The sequence below is a fragment of the Wyeomyia smithii genome, chromosome 1 (assembly GCF_029784165.1).
Source record: "Wyeomyia smithii strain HCP4-BCI-WySm-NY-G18 chromosome 1, ASM2978416v1, whole genome shotgun sequence".
Classification (NCBI taxonomy): Eukaryota; Metazoa; Arthropoda; class Insecta; order Diptera; family Culicidae; genus Wyeomyia; species Wyeomyia smithii.
Window position 1 is genome coordinate 189,016,168 of NC_073694.1, and position 18,489 is coordinate 189,034,656.

The 18,489-nt window shown below is 41.0% G+C and overlaps 1 protein-coding gene across 2 annotated transcripts in view; it reads left to right on the plus strand.

Moving 5' to 3' along the window:
• The window catches only part of LOC129718361 (limbic system-associated membrane protein), a 966,807-nt gene that overhangs the window by 54,864 nt on the left and 893,454 nt on the right, over positions 1-18,489 (plus strand). Inside the window, exons 2-3 of one of the 2 annotated variants that reach the window (XM_055669073.1) lie at positions 15,090-15,431; positions 15,728-16,082. In XM_055669073.1, the coding sequence (XP_055525048.1) occupies positions 15,845-16,082 (238 nt within the window). In that variant the 5' untranslated portion in view covers positions 15,090-15,431; positions 15,728-15,844. The remainder of the gene's footprint in view (positions 1-15,089; positions 15,432-15,727; positions 16,083-18,489) is intronic. The other variant, XM_055669074.1, reaches the window with a different exon arrangement.

Consider the following 18,489-nt stretch of genomic DNA (forward strand, 5'->3'; position numbering starts at 1 on the left):
TCGTTTCTCACTCTTAAGTGGATTAATCATGGAATTGTAACTTCTATAAAATGAAAAATAATTCTTCGAACAACTTTGCTGAAGACGTTGCGGCTCTAAAATCAATGTTTTTGGGTCAAAATAATTTCGATCACGTTTTTGCAGCCTCGGAAACAGTGTGGGACGGTCCTGAATGTGAAGCAGCAACAGTTGAAACGGCATTTGCTCCAGTGAAGCTTTGTTATAGCTTCAACAGAAGCGTTTCGGACTCTCGCAATCAAATTCTACCGGCTTTCCACTGTGTTGCCAGAGTGCTCACTGTCACTATTGGGGTATCACAGAGGTGCGATCAGCGTTCAGTATCATATCCAATTTGAAAAAAAAAAACTCTAAACTGTTCTTTTTAGCACAAAACAAATAAATGATTAAAGATTATATATATATTCTTGAAATCAATTAAGTTTCCAGAAAAGTTCTTCTTTATTATTAGCTTAGTTCGAGTTTCTTTTCTTTTGTTTAGAAAGTTTAACATTTTTCACTACTCTAGTCTCGGTTCATGACCTTTTTGTTTATTATTTTTCTGGTCTTAAAAAGTTTCTTCGGTCAACCGTTTACTTTTTCTCACCTTTAGAAGAATTGTATAGCTGTTCTGAGTTTAACATCTGACTATATCCTCATTTCTCTTTTTTTGTTCTAGTCTTTGAGCGCAACTTGGAATTATGTCATGTGACAAGAATAAAATTAGTTCGAAAACTTTTCGAATTATTTTTTTCCGTAGTCTTTCTGCATTTTGGAAGCTAGTCTGTGCCTAATATGAGATTATGTTTTGGTCATACCTGGGGTTTTGGAAGGTTTTATTTCGTTATTTAGAGCAAAATCTGGATTCATTTGCTTACCTCTCGTAGGGTTTATTCGTTATTTTTATCTCAATCAAGCATATTTTTTGTGACTCATGGTCTTTAGTCACGTTTTTCTCACCGTTCTGTGTTCTATTTGGCCTCTTGAAGCCTATATCTACTGTTCTTGGTTCAACAATCATTTTATTTTTCAGATTTATCTGGTTTTTCTGATTTTGTTTTTTGCTCCAAGAAAATATTTTCGCAATTTTAAACCCAATTTTGGATCTTTCTCTCATGGCCTTCACTTTTTTTTTATATATTTTAAAGTTAATTCAGGATTATTGATATTTTTTTACCATTTATGGCATTCGAAAGCGTACAAATCTGAATTTTTCTCTGGAATATGTTATTGCCTAAAATCCATTTTATTATTTAAACTCAATTTGTTTTCCGTGTTTTTTTTTTGTTTTGTGATATTCTCTATTGGTATTTAAGGGCGAGAACCTAGCGTGGTGTGTAACGTCTCCGCTAACCACGCTCGATGCCTGGGTTCGAATCCCAACGCCGACATAGGTGTCGATGGTTGTGGGGTGGCGTGATCCACTTAAAACCAACCCAACTGGTCTAGATTCAATCCTAGCCGACACCGGGAGGTTTTCTGAGGCGAAAAGTCTCTGGGATCACGCCTTCCATCGCATGAGGAAGTAAAGCGCGGGTCCGTTAATCAACGGATCGTATGTTAGGGTCCTGGGTGGGGTCGCCTCCCCGGGCGTCGGTGATTGGCACAACAACAATGGCAGAACTAGACCGACGGAAAATAAGCGAGAATAAAAAAAATACTAATATTTCCACATATTATTCATCGACCACAGTTTAGAAGATTCTGTAGTTCTGCTACTATGGAACATGTTCAAAAAAGTGTTAAAATATCAGAAGGAGTTACGACCGCAAGGTTGGCTTAGAACCACAGGCAAACAGACCTACTCGCTGATATACCAGAAACTGGAAGTTGGTAGCTCAGATTTCAATATGGCATCTAAGGTCGAATTTTGGGCTCTGTGCATTAGCCCGATTACGAATATACTCATATTGGGTGGTATTGAGTCATTTCCAAAAAATAGAAATTGCCATCTTGGATGTCAACATGGTGTCTGTTATGGATTTCTGGCCTTTGAGCGTCATCTTGATTCCAAAACTATCCATATTAGATTAATGTCGAAAAGTTTAGGCCGTTACCGGAAGGTAACCAGAAGTCAACATCTTTAATTGAGGTGAAATGGTGTTGAAGCCACAAATGGCCGACTTCGAGCCATCATTTCGAATTTTCAAAAGCACAATACTCGGAAATAGTTACGACGTCTACTGTGAAAACGTATTAACTTTTACCGAGTTTTGCGCCTTTGAAAATTCAAAGTAGTGGCTCGAAGTTGACCATTTGTTGCTTCAACTCTGTTTCACCTCAAGAAAAAGCGGCAGGAGTTGATATCTGATCTTTTCCCAGAAATTCTTCATTTATCGTAGCAATTTGGTCTAGAGGTCATTGAAAAAACGTATAATCTGTGTAAATATTTGTTTGCATACACTAAAATAACATATTTATTAGGAATAATTATTTTCTCATTTTGTTTGAAAAAAAAAAAAATGCAATATAAAAATAAATGTAAGGATTGTAAGAAACAGACAGAGGAAGATGAAAAGAGCTAGAAAGAGAGAGAGGGATAGAGGGAAAGATGGAAAGAGAGAAAAAAGAGCACGAGGGAGAAAAGAGAACGAGAGAGAGAGAAATGCGAAAAAGAGAGACAAAAAAAGAGAGAGGGGAAAGATAAAGAGAAACAGAAAAGATAAAGAACGAGAGAAAAGATAAAGAGAGAAAAGATAAAGAGAGAAAAGAGAAAGAGAGAGAGAGAGAGAAAAGAAAAAGAGAGAGAGAAAATAGAAAGAGAGAGAAAGAGAAAGAGAGAAAGAAAAGAGAAGAGAAAGAGAGAGATAGAGATAGAAAAAAGTGAGAAAAAGAAAGAGAGAGACATGGAGATAGAGAGATAGATAGATAGAGAGAGAGAAGGAGAGGGATAGAAAGAGATATAAAGAGATAGAGACAGATAAAGAGATAGATAGAGAGAGATAGAGAGAGATAGAGAAATAGAGAGAGACAGAGAGAGATAGAGAGAGAAAGAGAGAGATAGAGAGAAATAGAGGGAGATAGAAAGAGATAGAGAGAGAGAGATAGAGAGAAAAAGAGAGGTAGAGATAGAGATAGATAGAGACAGAGAAAGAAAGTGAGAGAGAGAGCAGAAAGAGAGAGAGCATAGAGAGAGAGAGCATAGAGAGAGAGGGGTAGATAGAGGATAGAGAGAGATAGAGAGAGATAGAGAGAGAGAAAGAGAGAGAGCAGAGAGAGAGAGAACGAGAGAGAGCAAGATAAAAAAAACAACGTGACACCAAAAAGTTATTTCTGGCTGTAAATCCTAATTTCTCGACCATTCTGCTATCGACGAATTACTGTGATATTGTATAATGAAGGTTAATAAATAATATCCGATTTGGACCTTCTGCTCCATATGACGTGTGTACGTCGACGTGAAATTGAAAAAAAAATGTGATAAGTTTTGTAACAATACTCATGACATTTTTACTACTGAAAAAAATTCCTTCCCGGTTGGAGAAACTGTCATTATTTGCTCGTTACTACCAATGAGCATAAAAGAGAGGTTAGGAGGAGAGCGCATTTTTATAGTATTAGTAAATGCTTCAAATGTAAACTGTAAACTAGACGAACTCGATGGTAAACCCAAATAGCAACGTCACTATTTGGCATTAACTCTGGGCAGAGAAGGGCGAGCAGAGAAGCGCGTGCATGTGTTAGTAAGTTTCCTCCTCACTTCTCTTTTATACTCATTGCGTTACTACTACCAGCGCTGCTATAATAATCTAAACTCAACGACCAACTACTGAGTAGAGCAGACTTTAACGTTCGTGTAATAAAAACATGATCAAACATTTCCATCTGCCTGAGCATACAATCATAACGGGAATGAACGCTTCTTTGCACGGTGGCGTCATTTTCCCTTGAATTCCTTCCGTTTGGGTGGTTTCCCCCACGGGAGTCAACACATCCTTCCCCCGTTTGCTTGTTGTACGCAACAAAGCATCGCAAGTGGCATTCCTAGCTGAGCAAGCGTTCGCAAAGTTGCGAATTCTTCCGAGAAACAGGAGAGAACAGAAAAAAAAACAAAAGTTTTCTACGCAAAAAAATGAAAAACATAAAATTTTATTAAGATACAACATCGTTTCAAATTAAATATTTCACTCAACATGGTACCGTTGCTCCGGGAAGTCTGCGGATAAAGCCTGGCACCTCCCGTCCACCACCCGCAGCCATCGTTTAGTGTGAGCGAGCGGTGGCTGACTGCAAGCCGGTATTTATTTTTTCTACTTTTGGGATTTGGACCGCCGATTCAGTAAGCCCCAGGGTGATTCGCGCCTGTCCATCGAGTGTGTTCGGTTCCCGTATACCGTCCGACGCCCGCCTACCGACGACTCGAGAAAATTGGCCGGACTGCAATAAAAAAAACGAACGAAGACAACGCTTTATGCCTGCGCAGGAAGCAGGATGGCTTGCAAAAAGTTTTACTGGAGCAGAAGCAAAAACGTGGAAGCGTGATCCATTCGCCTAAAGGTTAGTGTGGGGTTTCGAGGAAAAGAGTATTTGTTTCAATTGGAAGATTTCGTAAGTTTGATTCTTTTCTAAGTTAAGTTTGATTCTTTTGAGGAAAATGTTTCCCTGTTGCGTTTGATCTCTTTTTTCTTACAGCAATCTACTGCAATTCCGAGCAACGTAGACAAGAATATGAATAGAAATTTTAAACCACTCAGATTTTGTTTGACAATTCCCGGTCTCGCTGTTACGAAATTCAAGATTTCTTAAACCAAGCATTTCGGATGCTTCGAGTTCGTGGCCTAACTGGTCTTTGTTTTTATGACAGTTTTATCAAAAAATATTCATTTACCGTAAACTGGGGTGACTTTGATCACTGGGGTGACTTTGATCACTGTACCTCTTTTTTGAAAATGTGGTAAAAAAGCGCTCGTAGTGCTTGGGACTTGTCGTAATCTTCACTGAATGCGTGGATATATGTTCGCATTGCTACTACTCATGCATTTCCTGCTTTTTCAAGAGTGTTTTTCATGCTAAAATATTAATTGAAAATAAAGTGTATTTTTGGCGATTTTTATTACATACAAACAATCGGTTCAAGCAGATTCAAAACAACAAGTTGCAATACGTAAATTTTTTTTATTTTGTTCCCGGATTAGTTCTTAAGATGAACAAATATTATAACAATACATTTAATCGTTATTTTTGCAAGTTTTTCCTCAAAGGTAATGTTGAGTCCCAATATTCTCCACAGCGTATTACATATTTCTTCTTAACAAAAACCCAAGACGTGAAGTAACATGCGAATTTGGCCAATTTCATAAGTCATATTCCTCGTGGACTAGTTTTTGATGATTTTAGTCCACCTTCTCTCTCAGTGAATAATCATTCATATATATTCTAAAAATTTTGTATGAATCTTGTACATTCGCCAATAAACTGTTCACGTAGAATGTGAATGGCCCCCAAATTGCTTACCATATTTATAAACTCGTTTAAGCCGTTTAAAGCTGTTCAATTTAGTGAAAGTAGCAAAGTGTTACTCCAAATTCATCAAAATAATGAAGTGATCAAAGTCACCCCGGAATGATGATTGGTGTAAACTTTTTAGAGCATATTTAAAAACAGCAAAAATGTTGTTAAACTTTTGAAGTAGTGACTGAATCTTTTTCAATGCATGCCAGTACTTATTTTAAAAATATTGAATAATATTGTTTTCAGTATATTCTTAAAATATATGAGATACAATCAAAAAAGTGATCAAAGTCACCCCAGTTTACGGTACTCAAAATTATTTCAAATAAGTAACCATTTTTATTTGTTTAGAAAATAAGCTGAGACAAAGAATCCATGTACGTTTCGAAAGATTTTTTATTTCCATTTATGGATAGTGGAAAATTTTCCTGCGGTAGACCTCCAATAGTAAACCCATACTTAGCCGCTTGAAGTAGTAAGAGGAGCAAAAAGGATTGCCAAAAGAGTAAGATTAAACTTCAGCCACTCGAGAAATAAGCTGATTAGCACGAACGGAAGCTTAATTTTTTTTGTCTTTTTGTTAGACCACATTGTTTTGTTTCGTACGGTGACGATTCGCGTCGCGTTTCTTGTCGATGAACGTGAAGGCTGGTCTAGTGGCCAACGTTGTTCGAACTCGCCGGTGTTGGTTGTTGGGTTGGACCTGATGGGGTATGGGTTTATTTTCCATTCACAATCAAAGTCTGTGTTTCAATGAATTGCGACCGGCAAAGAACTGAACTCATTTTTTCTCAAAAATAACTAAACTAATAATATTCAATAAATTCATTCAACTGGAAAATTGCCGGAAGCAAGAGGTACCCTGCTGTCTGTCTGTCTGTCCGTCACTTTTGCACGACGCACTCTGGTGTATTTTTGCCGTTGTTTTTGTTATCGTTCGAACTTCGAGTCAGTTCCGGCAGTCAGAAAAACTCGACAGTTCGTGTTACAAACGAACGAAGGCCTCTCGAAGAAATAATTGTTTCGACGGAATTGTTGATTGGGAGAGCAAAGCAGAAAAAATCAGTTTGGTTCGAATTGCATAGCCTGTGGTCTATTGTTACGATAAGTTTGGATTTTTCGTACCTTGTTCATCTATGAATCTATGCAGCTACAACAGCGTTCTGTGTCTGGTAACGAAGTTCGCAATGTTTTTGTTGGAGCTTACTTCTTCAAACGAAAACATTGTAGCCGTTAAATGTCAGAGTCCACCTCAACAAGTACACTTGGCTGGTCGTGGGTTTTGTTCCAGTGAAATTGGGCATGATTTAACCACAGCCAAACAGACGTGTCACTTCGAAAAAAAATCCTCAAAAATCTTCGGCCTTATTCGAAACGTTACATCCATCTTGTTGCCTACTAACTCATTTTCGTAAAACGGTTTTTGTCTTTGCTAATGGGTGTGCACGCTTGCTTATATCAACACCAGCGCACAGTGGTCCAATAAGGTAAAAAGTGGAACTGAATTCCATAGCGCATTTTACATTCAACCAAGCTTAATAGTGTCTTCGGAGCAATTGTTTGTATGAATGACCCGCAAAATCGCAAATTATCAAAAAATCTGAAAAGTTTACTATACTAAAAAAAACAAAAATTAAATTTTTTTGTGTTAAGAGATGCAAGAATAGTTTATTCGGCAAAGTTGTAGAAAATTCAAATATATGAAACTTTGTTGTACAAACGAAAATCCTATCTTTTTCGGTACAAAGTTATAAAGTATATTTTTTGGAACTTATTTAAAAGTTAATTTTTTGTACTTAACTTTTGTTAGTTGCTTTTTAAACAAAAGTGTAGTTCGGAGGAATTGTTAGGACGCACAAAACACATGTTTTCGCCAAAGATCATAATATATCTCCAGGACTTTTCCTTACAAAGTTATATCATATTTTAGTTTATTTTTCCGATAACTTCAAGAACGTTTAGGTTAGAAAGGGGCGAGTGAAATCATGATGTCAATACTTTTCCTCGAAGTTAAGTTCAAGTCCTATAAACGCTTGTAGGTTCCATTTGTTCAGGTAGGAAGCGTCGGGAATGTGCGACGCGCCAAGGTGGCGGAGCGGCCAGAGGACCAAAGAAGGTCAAAAAGGCGCGGAGTAGGCGTGATGCCCTCATACTCAAGACGGATGGGTCGAAGTACTCAGAAGTCTTGGAGAAGATGAGGGGGAAACCCAGCTCAAGGACCTGAGGGCGGATGTGCGGAGTATCCGCCGATCTCGCACTGGCGAGATGATACTTGAGCTCCGGAAGGACGCTAAGAACAAGGGGGCTACCTACAAAACGGTAGCTGAAAAGGTCCTAGGGAAGGAGGTGCAAGTGCGGGCCGGTAAGCCGGCTGCGAAACCACGGGCGTAAAGGTGACGCAACTGAACCTGAACCATTGCTTCGCGGCTCAGCAGCTGCTACACCAACCAACTTATGGACGATTTCGCCGAGGAAGAAGTGTTTGCTGCAATCAATGGATCTGCCACGAATAAATCATCTGGGAAAGATGGGCTCACTAGAGAATTCTATTTGAAAACATGGCCGATTATCAAAAGAGAGTATACCGCAGTTTTGAATGAAATAAAAAACGGACATGTAATGCAAGAACTACAAGACGGAATCATTGTGCTAGTGCGCAAGCGTGGAGGCGGCGACGGAATTGAATCCTTCCGACCCATCACCCTGCTCAACGTAGACTATAAATTACTAAGACCAGTTCTAAAATGTAGATTAGAATTATTGTCAACCAAAGTATTGTCTCACAACCAAAAATGCAGCAACTGGAAAAGAACGATATTCGAAGCAGTATGTACAATCCGAGACCATATTGCACTCTCAAAACAGGAACGTATAGGCGCAATTTTTTTTTCTCAACGATTAGAAGAATGGGTTTTAACACAAGATTCGTGGACTTACTAGAGTCTTTGGCACCCCATGCCCGCTCACAACTCATAAACGGACGTGTCACCGAACCTTTTCATATAAGCAGATCGGTTCGCCAAGGAGACCTCCTTAGCATGCTATTGTTTGTGTTGTATCTACAGCCATTTTTAGATAAAATTGTAGCAATTGGTAACGGTCATAGAGAAGCTGTATTTGCCTACGTGGATAATATAACCTTAATTATTCGAAATACGGAAAAAGTCGAACAGATACAACTGTGTTTCCAACAATTCAACAGAGTCGCAGGTGCAAAACTAAATCTATGAAAAACGGAAGCATTAGAAATCGGGCCGTTAATGCCCAATTGGAACGGTTTCAATAAAAGGAGCGCAATAAAGGTTTTGGGAGTAGTTTTTAAAAATAACATAAAAGACACTGTGTCTGCCAACTGGGAAAAAGTATACCGATCTACTAACGCCTTACTCTGGATGAATAGGCCGAGACTGGTGAATTTCAGACAAAAAATACCCTCTTAAACACATTTATTTGCTCAAAAATATGGTACATTGCATCCGTATTACCCCTACCAAACAAATACGCTGCGATGTTCACGAAGCGGATCGGGATCGGGTTTACATGCACCAGACCTAAAAGCAAAATCGTTGTTAACAAACCGTTACTTAAATCCAGGGATACCGAATCTTTAGTTGATCACTACATGCAGCATGACCACATTCCAAATGAATTAAGCTACCTTCACAGCATTAAGCTTTTGATAAACAGCCTTCCAGAGCGCCTTTTAAATGAACCTGAAGCCAAGGAGATATACCAGTTCCAAATACAATCCCTGCTAACTGTAGCCATAACAACACGAGTTGACAAAAACTGGAGGAGAATTTGGAAAAACATAAACCATAAGTCCTTAAATTCGGACGAAAAATCTACATATTTCCTACTAATCCACGGAAAATACTATCACAACGATCTGTTGTTTCACCAAGAAAGGAGAGACAACCCGGACTGCTCTTTTTGCGGGCAGCGCGAAACGCTTGAATACAAATTCGCTAGCTGTCACAACAGAGTAGACATTTGGCACGAGGCGCAACAAAACTTACAACTAATAACACAACTAAATCAATTACATTTCAAGTTTTTTCACTACCCAGAGTTAAACGGAGAGCCTAAGCAAACGGTCGGAAGACTACTAAAAGCGTTAATTAGATTTATAATTTATTCTTTAGGAATTCCTGACAGTCTGAAAAGTATTGATAGCTTTGAAAGTTATATGACCATGTATCATTAAGAACAAATAAAGATCTGTTTTAGCATAAAAAAAGCAGCCACTGAGTCGTTGTCGGACATCGCCATCATAGCGAACCTCTACCACATCCCTCCCGGAAACGGTAACTGGGTTGCGGATAAGTCCAGTGTGGCGGCCATATGTACGACGAGCAAGTTCCCGGTTTAGGAGTTTGTCTCAACCTCAGAAGAAGAGTACGTAGTTGCTAAGGTGAACGGAGTATTCTACTGCAGTTGCTATGCTCCGCCACGTTGGTCTACCGAAAGGTTCACCCTGATGGTCGATCTCCTATCCATGGAGCTAACGGGCCTAACGCCGTTGGTGGTGGCGGGCGACTTCAACGCTTGGGCTGTTGAGTGGGGAAGTCGCCTCACGAACCAGAGGGGCCAGATCTTGTTGGAGGCTTCGGCAAAGCTCAACCTAGATCTGGCCAACGTTAAGAACAAAAGTACGTACAGCAGAAATGGTGCGGAGTCGATCATTGACGTGACGTTCTCCAGCCCAGGACTGATCAAGAACTGGAGGGTAGACGATGGCTACACTAATAGCGACCACCAGACGGTCTGTTATAGTGTAGACAACAACGAGAGGCGGCAAGCGACGGGTAGAGCCAACACTCCGACCGTTTGCGGGTGGAAGACATCGCACTTTGATGCCGAGGTATTCGAAGAGGCAATGAGAAGGGAGCGCGAGGGGGGCAGTTGGCTCCGCCCGACTGCTGACCAACTAGTTGCTATGCTATCGCGGGCGTGCGACGCCACTATGCCTAGGACTCGCCAACCTAGGAATGGGAAGCCACCGGTTTACTGGTGGACGGACGCGATAGCCGACCTTCGCAGTGCGTGCCTTCGTGCAAGACGGAGGAGGCAGCGTGCACGAAACGAAGAAGAGAGGACAGAGCGCCGCGCAGTATTCAGTTCGGCAAGATCGATGCTAAAGAGTGCGATAAAGGCCAGCAAGAGGGCCCGCTTCGATAGGCTATGTGCGCGTGCCGTGGGGTGACGCCTACAGGATCGTAATGGGCAAGACTAAAGGCGCGCTGGCGCCTGCAGAGCGATCACCAGCGATGCTGGAGCGTATCATCGAAGGACTTTTTCTGCGCCACGAGCCAAGTCCGTGGCCTCCGGCGGACGAGTCTCACGTCCGACGTTTCAGTATATCAGACGTAGACCAGCGATGGTCGGCCAACCTGTCGAGCATCCAATCCATGAGCGACGACAGCCGTGTCGAGGCAGGGGAGGAGGCAAGGGTTACGAATGAGGAACTCATCGTGATCGCCAAATCCCTAAAGGTGAGCAAGGCACCGGGACCGGATGGTATCCCTAACCTGGCGATCAGGCTGGCGATGAAAACGGCCCCCGGGCTGTTCAGGGCAGTCATGCAGAGGTGCCTGGATGACTGTCTCTTTCCGGACAGGTGGAAGCGGCAGAGACTGGTCTTATTGCCGAAGGCTGGTAAACCGCCAGGGGACCCATCGGCATATAGGCTTATCTTCCTGCTGGACACCGCGGGCAAGGTGCTTGAGAGGATCATCCTCAACAGACTGGTGAGGTACACGGAGGGTGTACACGGTCTGGCAAGTAACCAGTTCGGCTTCCGAAAGGGCAGGTCCACGCTGGATGCAATCTCTTCCGTCATCAAGACGGCGGAGGTAGCAATCCAGCGCAAGAGAAGGGGAATACGCTACTGCGCAATCGTCACGCTCGACGTGACGCCAGTTGGAACTCCGCTCGCGCTCAGAAGCATCCATGTACCGGTGTCGCTGTACAAGATTCTTGAAAATTATTACCAGAATCGAGTACTTGTTTACGACACGGAGGAGGGTCAAAAGTGCGTCCCAATTACCGCAGGAGTTCCGCAAGGTTCTATCCTGGGTCCGGTGTTGTGGAATGTCATGTATGACGGAGTGTTGAAACTCAAGTTCCCTGTAGGGGTTGTGATCGTCGGCTTTGCAGACGACATAACGCTGGAGGTTTACGGCGAGTCTATCGAGGAGGTCGAGTTGACGGCCGCGCACTGTATACGCAAGGTCGAGGACTGGATGCGCTCCAGGAAACTGGAGCTCGCGCATCATAAGACGGAGGCCACGGGTGTGAACAACCGTAAATCGGAGCAACAGGCGGTGGTCAGAGTCGGAGACTGCACCATCACCTCAAGCGATCCTTGAAGCTCTTGGGGGTTATGGTGGACGACAAGCTCAAGTTCGGGAGCCACGTCGACTATGCCTGTAAGAGGGCCTCATCGGCTATTGCAGCACTATCTCGTATGATGTGTATGATGGTTTATGGCAGCAAGCGAAGACTTCTTGCCAGTGTGGTTTCGTCCATACTTAGGTATGGTGGGCCAGTGTGGTCCAGAGCGCTAGGTACTAACAGTAACCGTATGCCCCCGTTTCGTAAGAGCGAGGAGCGACATGATGGCTGTGAGCGGGCCTGGAACTACTCCGGACAATTTAGTCCGGAGGATGTGCGACGACCCACACATCTGGAACGCGGTCTGTGCGGCCGCCCCTCTGATCGTCCTGGAACTGCAACGTGTGTGGCGGGTCAACCACCAACACGCCAGTGGTAGCTCCAGTCTCCAGGTAGTTAGCTAGGATGTTATAAGAGTAAAGAGGGTGCATCGCGCACAAAAGCCACTCCCCGACGTAATACTTAACCGTCGTTCCGGAAAGACCAGGGCTGGAGACTGGAGGGGTTTTAGTGGGTCGGGACAGGGATCAGTAGGTCTCTGGGGGAGTGTAACTACCCCAGCATCTCTCCCCTAGTCTCATCCCCACACCCTGAGTTCTCTTCTCAGGTTTGCAGATTCACCCGCCACCTTTAAAAAAAAACGCTCTCGTGTAAAATGTAACCAACAAAAGTTATGTACAAATAACTCACTTTCAAATAAGTTCCATGTAATATACTTTATAACTTTGTACCGAAAAAAGATAGGATTTTCATTTGTTCAACAAAGTTTCTTATCTATTCTATCTCTAAACACAAAAAAGTTATTTTTTTATTTTTAGTATAGTAAACTTTTCGTTTTTTCTGATAATTTGCGATTATGCGGGTCTTTCATACAAACATTTGTTCCGAAGATACTATTAAGCTAGGATGAAGGTGAAAGGCGCAATGGAATTAAGTTCCCCTTTATGTCTTATTGGACCACTGTGCAGCGGCTTTACTGCCGGTTTATGTCTTTGATAATAAATTTATACGCTTGCTTATAGCGACACTAGCGGCATTGTTGCCCACCAAGCAAAATTTCAAAATAATCGTTATTTTTCTGGTCGATGAGATCGTCATCGAGTGGCACGTCTGTTTGTCTGTGATTTAACTCTTCTTTCATATACAATTTTACAATGATCCAATGACTTTCGCTTGACATTCGATATATTTTTGCTGAAATTTGCGTGAAATTATTAGTGAAAGTAAAAGTGATTTTTTCCTAAAATGTTAGGAAGTTTTAAATTAGTTAATTTTAAAACTGACCAGAGCTCCTAAATCTCACATTCAATGCTTAGAATACACTTGAAATGAAACTAACTGTGCACTCACTCTCACCCTTTGCAGTGATACTGAATTGAATCTAGTTACCCTTACCCCTAATTTTACGTTTTACTGATTCGGCTGGTGTTACTTTTTGTCATGCTTTGCCATTCATTCGTTTAAGAACGTAATGAATGATATCAAACTTTTAGCGCCTATTTAGTTTCGTCAGGCTACAGCAAGCATTGGGTGCTCTACAGGATGAAGCATGATTCTATAAAACCATTTTACGAGAAGCCAATGGCTAATAGTTATTTAAGCACCAGGAATTGGAAAATCACTATCGATCCAGCGAATTGATAGAATTTTGAACTGAGACTTCAGTCAAGCAAGCGCAATGTTGTTGATATTTGAACGAACGAGAGATTCACACCGCTATCGGCGCGGTAAAAAGTTTTCGTCAGAGCATGCTGTATGAGGGATAGAATAGAATGAAATAGCTGGAAATATTGTACTCTGAATGCTCTTATTATTCGCCTTCACACAGTTCTGTCACTATTTCCGAACTCTGAAACTGACCCCCGAGGCGAAATTCATTTTTTGGTTAAATCTTTTAATGGCCATAAATATTTTTTTGCAGTACATGACTAAAAGGATGCACAAATTTTATTCTTGAAATGTCGGAAATGAAAGACAATTTAAAGTAGTTTTGAAAGGTTTTTTACACCAAGGAAACTGCTTGGTATATTTTGATTGTACCAAAGTAAATATTAAACTTCCAGCTGGTCTTGAGGTACGATGTTGGCCTAAAAAGCCAGTCGTCGTAGGTTCGACTCCCGGCTTGGGAGAGACTGTTAGTGTCAATATGATGGTAGCGCTAGCTCCGCAATTGTCCTCTAAACTAAAACAGTTGGCTGCGAAGTCTGTGTAAATAAAATAGAAGCTCGAGTTCCGAATCGAAATGTAGCACCAAGGCGAGGACCAAAGTTAATAGTTTCAATTTAGAAAAACACATTGTTTTTTTTTACGTAAAATTACGTCTTACGGCAACATATACAGGGAACCAATTTAAATACAGGGATCCAATTTAAAAAACCAAAAACATCGGCTGACAATGAGTGAAGGAATACCTGCCAGTCAATATCCGTAGCTATTTCCGGGGAAGGACGGGAGAGTACGTCAAGCATTGGTGTGGACTTCAACAGAGTGGTTCGACGACCAGCTGTCAATTTAACTGTTTTGGAAGTCACGAATGGTGGTACAGCAACGGCTTCCGAATTTTTCAGAGGATAACCTAGCTTTACGGGGGCCGGGTATATGGTGATGGACCCCTCGCTTCAGGGGCGCCTTTGAATTTGTTTTGTTAAAAAAAAACTTTGCGGTGTATATCTTTTTACAGGTTGTCAGCAGTTCTCTACAATTCATTCTCAGACAGTTCTTTGAGAGAATTACTTTAAAAAAAATCTTCCATCTATGAAAAATACTCAAATTGCTACACCTAATACGTGTGCAAGGATTCATTATCAGAAAAGGTCGATTAAATTTTCAAATATTTTCAGATCATTTGGCATGGATTGCAAATCCATAACCGAATTGAATTACTGTGATAAAAATAATGAAGTTTTTAGCATTTGAAATAAAAACAGCGCTTTCTCCGAAATGAATTGATTTGACTTACGCTCGTTGGAGAAAATTATGCAAAAATGGTCCCGGTTTCCAAACAAAATTGAAAACAATGACGACGGATTAATTACCGTTTTATTTAGCAAAAGTTGACAACGTCTGCCGAAAAACCCTCACTTCCCCATACGTGCGGATACGTAATGCCAGTATTATTTTCCTAACGAGACAGAATATTATTTTTCTCAAATCATTCCATTCCGCTCGCTGCCTCTATCAAAGGGCGGAATATTATTATCCATTATCTCACTTCGTTTCCGGTTGTCTTCTGCTTTCCATTACAGCTAGTGCGACACGCTACATATTTTACACCAGGCTTGGGCCAGTGCAATGCTTTGAATGGATGAACAAAAAAAAAAAATTAAAAACCTGAAGGCATCAGCACCAGGAAAATAATGGACGCGCAAATTACGGCAAAAAGTGCTAATCCTTTGCAGCACGCTTCGGGAATAGCCGCTTCGGCAAACTGACGGGCAGTACTTTACCTTCCTAGATAGTTGGCATCGGCGGCGGAGGCCATTAGAGGATCTGCACGCGTTGTGCACTCGCGACAGGACAGTCGCCGGTTGTAGCAAAAGAAAAAAATACTAGCTACTCCGTACTACGAGGACCTCTCCAGCAAATATGTGAGTACTCGTCTAGTGTACAATGAAAATAAGGGAAAATCTCGTTTTCCACTTGTAGTTTTCTTCTTCTCGCGGCTCTGGGCTTTGGGAAATTCAATTTACGACCAAATGAGAAAAGTGCACTTCATTCCAGCGGATAATTGTTTTTTAATTGCATGCAAGTTTCAGTTCAGCTGCTCAACATGTAATTCAGCATTTCTTGGATTTTTGTTCATTCTTTTGCTTGGTGTTCACCGGAACGAACGAACGCTACTAATTGAAATATTTTGCTGTATTTTTCTGCTTTTTTTTTCTAGAGACCCTACGGTGGTGGGCAAGTGCATGTACCTGTGTGTGTAATTGTGCAATCTTTCCGATCCGGTGATTGAGTGTTCAAGTGAAGATATATTGCAGAGAGAAGAAAGTGGTGTAAAATGATGTGTACTGTGCAGCATGAATCAATCTCTATCGGCGAGGATACCGCCCTAGCCGGTAATGGCCGTAACGAAAGCAGCAGTTCCGATAGTAGCTGCAACAACAACAGCAATCAAGCTGCCATGCTTGATTGCACTTCCCTCCAACGTTACGTGCGCGGTGTCGGGTTCGTGTTGCTTGTCTCGCTTGGTTGCTGCTGGTTCCTTCCGGTGACGGATGCAGCCATTTCCAATCGAGGTGAGTACGATGGTGTCAGCATTGATTTAAATTTAAACTGTTATGAAGCGTTAGTTTTTGTCTAGTATTTGAAATTATGCCACTGGTAATTATATTTTTCATCCCCCGAGGAGCAAAAGGGAGAAGTCAATCTAAATCAACTTAGAATTTTCATTCTAAAGCCAACCACATTTGCCAGATATACTTCATAGAATGATCATAATCCGAAGACGTTAAGAAATTTGTTGGAAATCAAAATAAGCCACTCGGAACGTTAACACGATGCTGTGCGTGACAGTTATTGATAGCTATTATTAATACTTCTCGTCATGGTCTCCGCCTATCGGAGTCCAAATTCCTAGCATGGGTTTTTGTCAGGTTCATTTGCTTTTTCACCCTTGTTTTTTTTTTACTCCACTTCATTAGGATTAGTGAAAGCAGAACAAACCCAACCGTAGTCCACCTGATGATGAATCGAGAATTTATACATCCTCGAGATAAGCACTGCTTTGCTTAATCTAGATACGACCTTGTAATCGAAAGGCAGCGCGGGTGTGTTGAACTTTCATAAGATTTTTGATTGTGCCGTGTCGAAAAATTCCTATCCTATCCATTAAGCTATGGGCCTTTATGGTAGCAATCCATACTTAACGCTGTTTCAAGCACAACTATAACACAAACAAACAGATGTGCCTCTTCAAAGAAAAATCCTGAGAAATTTTCGTCCTTATTCGAAATGTTACACTCATGCGCCACCATGTGAGCTAATTGCCTACTAACTTATTTTCGTAAAACGGTTTTTGTCTTTGCTAATGGGCGTGCGCGCTTGCGATCGCAGCAAGCCAAGCACGCGAATAGACGAATAAATTTTTGACGGGGTTTTAATTTTATTAGAAAAGTTCGTAAATCATGTTCCTCGTGATACATTTTCTAAATTTGAGGTATTGTCATTAAAGTGATTCAGGAATAGAAAAAAATCACTGACGGCATGCTGAACATGTTCGGTTTTTGATAATGAATGTGCACGTTTGCTTATAGCGACACTAGTAGCATTACTGCCCACTAAGCAAAATTTCTAAATAAGGCTGATACAAATTACGAATTCTTTTTATGTCCAAGGTTATCAAACTTAGCAAAGGGGGTGGCATAAAATAAATAACACCGAGACGAAATATCTTTGATAAAAGTTTGTGTGCAAGTTATGACGTTTGTAACTTGCACTCAAAAAAATGTTGAAAAATAACATTTTATTATTATTATTATCTATTTCGCTTGCCTTTTGACGACACTCTCTCTGTCACTGGACTTGTTCATTGCTAAATTAAGCATCAATGCTGTCGGAAAACAAATAAAATGAATGAAACGGTATGAGCTTTTTTTCTTCCCCTTCCAATATTCAAGATTTTTGAAGGGGGGGGGGGGGGGGGGGTGGCTGACATAAAATGAAAATAAAATTTGTAATGGCCTAATCGTTATTTTTCTGGTCGATGAAATCGTCATCGAGTGGTACGCCGGTTTGTCTGTGACTATAACATAAATTGCTATAATATCGAAAATTTCAAACATTTATGGATTTATTTCACTTTTAACGTAGAGTCACGTTTCACGGCAACATAGGGGTGCAAATTGAAAGTCTGGAAACATTGAGAGCGCACGAAATTGTCCACTTTCAAAAGCTTAAAACTGAATCAGTAACTGATTTTTCTAAAACAGAATTTCCGAATTCTTACAGTAATTGGTTGGAAAATAAGCTGTGTGTCCACCAAAAAGCAGAAAATTATACTAACTATTGTACTATTGAAAAATGTAAAGTTTAAAAGGCTCGCGTAATAGGCGAAACTCTCAGTGTCAGTTTAAACCAAATTGAACAACAAATTGATATCCTCTATCTCAGCGAACGCTTTGGCTTTGTAAACGATTTGTTGTTGTTGTTATTGTTTTACTTGCTTGAGAGCACAATGACACGCCGACCAGAAATATAACCCTCAGTATTAATGTATAAAAGCTAGCATGAAGAAATTTTGTTTTCATTGAATAACCGATTGCTGCAGCGTGACGATGGTTTGCTGGACTCTGGCTCAACCCGCAGCAAGCAAAGCAATAGCTGACGATTGCAAAAACATGTTTTTTGCGGACGACATTGATATCATCGAGGGAAGCTCTTTCAAGAGGGAAGCTGCGAGATTGGGACTTGTCATTAACTCCACCAAAACATAGTACATGATAGCTGGTAGGGAGTGTGGGAGTTTCCGTGGTGTTGGTGCTGAGGTGGAGATAGATGGGGAACGATTTAAAGTGGTTGATGAATTGGTTTTTCTTGGTTCGCTTGTGACATATGACAACGATGTAAGCCGTGAGCTGGCCATAATTCAAAAATTGGCTAATTTGCCATTTTTACCAAAATCGAGAAAACAGTTCTCGTGATGGT